At 42.2% G+C, this 3,156-nt stretch overlaps 1 protein-coding gene across 1 annotated transcript in view; it reads right to left on the bottom strand.

The window, feature by feature from the left end:
- pdgfbb (platelet-derived growth factor beta polypeptide b) overlaps positions 1 to 1,094 on the bottom strand; it is an 18,426-nt gene extending 17,332 nt beyond the window's left edge. The window contains exon 1 of the mRNA XM_014006952.1: positions 410 to 1,094. Within this exon, the coding sequence (XP_013862406.1) occupies positions 410 to 475 (66 nt within the window). The 5' untranslated portion in view covers positions 476 to 1,094. The remainder of the gene's footprint in view (positions 1 to 409) is intronic.
- Between the last annotated feature and the right edge of the window lie 2,062 nt (positions 1,095 to 3,156).

Genomic DNA, 3,156 nt, shown 5'->3' on the forward strand with positions numbered 1-3,156 from the left:
GCACGCACGCACGCACAGGGTGTGTAACACCCTTTAACCCCACTACCCACTCCATGTGATTGATGTACCCCCTGTTCAGTTTTTAACCTGCGTGCATCTCTGAGCATCCTTTCAAAGGGGAGCAGAAACATTTTAACATCCCATAAACTCTCGAATCACCATGGGACAGTTTATCATGAGGGTAGAGGGAAACAGGTGCACTCACTGCGTGTTTTCTGGAAGTGAATAGTTTGTCTTTGATGCGTTTTAAGAAGAAAATGACATAAGCGTGCACAATTAAAGTTGCTGCAATTAACATAACTATAAATTAGTCTGCTTATGAGGACTAATAATGTCTAATAAAGCCCAGGTTTGAAGTTTTTATGCAATATGTGGGCTTTTTTTTTTCCTCCTGGTGATTTGAACTCACCTCGGCCACGCCGAAGCACAGACACGCCGCCAGCAGCGCGAGCAGCAGCTGGACCCACGAGCTCATCTTGCTGCCCAGCCTCGAGCCTCTCCAACGGACCGGGCATTTATGGAAGCGCGAGGATTGCCCCTCTCTCTCCTCAGCACTGCGGCGCGAGGCTTGGGGGGGTGGAAGGGGTGGGGGAGTGGAGCGGAGGGAGGGCAGCGGCTCGCCCTGCCGAGGGAGCTGCGCGCGCCTCCGAGCTCCGTCCCGAAGAAAAAGAAGGTGCTCGTTCAGTCCACCTTCAAAATAATCCCTTGTAGTGTTAATCCTCCTGTTCGTTTAGTTTTTCCTGAAGCTTGGGTTCCAAAATGTAGGAATATAATAATAATAAATAAACACCAAAAGTGTTCCAAACATTTCCAAGACAGGAAAAAAAGATGAAAACTTCACCAAAAGTTTAAAAAATATAKTCCGAGCGAAAGTCTACAAAAATATAGTAACAATAATCATAATTTAATCCAAAAATAAAGAGTCTTAATTTCTTCAGGACGGTAGTTTTGGGTTCTTCTTCCAAGGAGTCTTATCAAAAGGCAAAGTGTTGTGCGGCTTGGTGCGCCTGGAGCAGCCTGATTACGCAGCAGCAGCAGCGGTGGTGGTGGTCGTGGTGTTGGTGGGGTTGAGAGGAGCAGACCTTCATGTGAATCAGCCTGCTCTCTCTCTCTCTCTCTCTCTCTCTCTCTCTCTCTCTCTCTCTCTCTCTCTCTCTCTCTCTCTCTCTCTCTCTCTCTCTTTCTCTCTCTCTCTCCCGCCCCCTGCCTGAAGAATGAGCGATAATCCGCGTGCAAAACAGCGACATTTCAGTCCACAAACAGCCGCCTCGCAGCTTTCACGTGCGCAATGTTTTCCTCCTGAGTCATTTATGCTGATATTTAGGAAGCATGGCCAACTTTGGTTTTGGTCTCTTTGTGTGTGTGTGGTCCTTCTGACTCTAGTTTAATGTGTATTTGTGTTTTTTATCTGATTTTTTTCTTTATCTACGACAAACAGATAACTAGGCTAATCACTAAATGCAACGTAATTTAAAATAAATGAGCAAAATCTTTTAATCTCTCACGTTCCTAAAAATTGTGCTTCGTTTTTGTACAATTGAATATTGAAAGATATTGAGTCGGTTAAAATAATCCCTGGACTAAACAACTTTYTCTCTTTTTCCCCATGTTTTACAGAAACCCAACTCTACAGGCCGTCCTCATCCGTCTGTGAAGTTATGGCAAATTCCTGGTTTGCGGGATTTTAAAATTGTCCGTTGATTTTCAAAAGCTGAGAGACTCCACACATGATGATAACAAATCATAGATCTAACAGGTATGGTCCTACAGTGTGTGGTGTACAGTCACACAGCAAAAAAACAAAACACTGCACAGACTTCACCCACAAATAGTGCTATAGTCTAGTTTTTATACTGTGACCTTTACTTCCTACCATTGAGTCGCAACCATGACTTATGATTCCCAACCTTCCTCAAGGCCCAGTATCCTGCATGTTTTAGATGTTTCCCTGCTTTGACACACCTGATTTGTTTGAATRAGTGATTAACAGGCTTCTGAAGTATCTGAAGAGCAACAACTAAACATGGATGGTGTTCCTTGAGGATCAGATTTGTGAACTACTGACTTTAAGCACACAGKTTATTTTTGAATGCAATGGAATCTTTTTTGTCTTAATAAGATCAGTAAGAACGTTTTTTGTAATAAAACTGTGACAAACACAAAACTTTAAATTGATATTTTAAAAAAGTAAAACATTTAAACTTTTTTATAGCAGTGGGTTAACACATATTGGGGTAGGTAGACTGATGCAATAAGTTTAATCTGTCAATATGACTCCCGCATGCGAAGCGTAAGCGCGAGTCAAATTGTTTTCGTACTGTTTATTTATTTATTTTTTTTATTTTCTCCAGAGATTTTTGGCCAGCTGTAGCACAAAAACGGCTGCACCGGTCAACATGAAATTTGGCAGGGCTGTAGATGAGTCTGACCTACACTGCGCCAGCCAAAGGTTTTATGATAGACCCCATATTTGAGGAGGGGGCTCCTGTCCTGAGTTTTTCAACTTACCACCACAAATAGTGCTTTCTGCCAGCATGGTACCTGTCTGCAGTTGCTTCAGTTGGTTCACTCTAAGCCATTTCAGAGACCTCATTTACATTTTTTGGGCTTCTTCTTAAAGTTCAAAATAATGGTCTGTGCTTAATTTTTTTTTACTATGTGCCAAAGTTGGCACTGGTCACATAGTGGAGTATGGTTACAAATACTGCGTGCAGTGTGTAGTGCATTAAAGCTCCTTTAACTTGACAGAGTTAGAGCATGAACCGGGCATGAGAGTGTGCACACCTGATTGTGTCCATCTTGTTTATGYGTGTTTCACTTTATTTCCACTGCATCTTATTTCCACATGTAGAATGCTGCCATGCCACCTGTCTTTTTTGAGAATATGTACTGACGTATGCTGCTGAATGATACTTTTCTCTGCTTATATTAAGTGGTAAATCTGAGAGAATTTAAAGGGGTTATACAACGTATACCTGCAAACACCACTGCTCACAAACRTTCAGATGTCAGACGGGAAATCTCACTAAACTTCTCATGATCAAACGGGAKTTCACAGTAAATACACATGGCCAACAAGGAAGAMGCAAGGGTGATAGTTTGTGGATTATTTTTAACAGAGATGAACAAAATGGCTGTGTCCAAATTCAGAAGGTG

Source organism: Austrofundulus limnaeus, unplaced genomic scaffold (assembly GCF_001266775.1).
Source record: "Austrofundulus limnaeus strain Quisiro unplaced genomic scaffold, Austrofundulus_limnaeus-1.0 Scaffold38, whole genome shotgun sequence".
Lineage (NCBI taxonomy): Eukaryota > Metazoa > Chordata > Actinopteri > Cyprinodontiformes > Rivulidae > Austrofundulus > Austrofundulus limnaeus.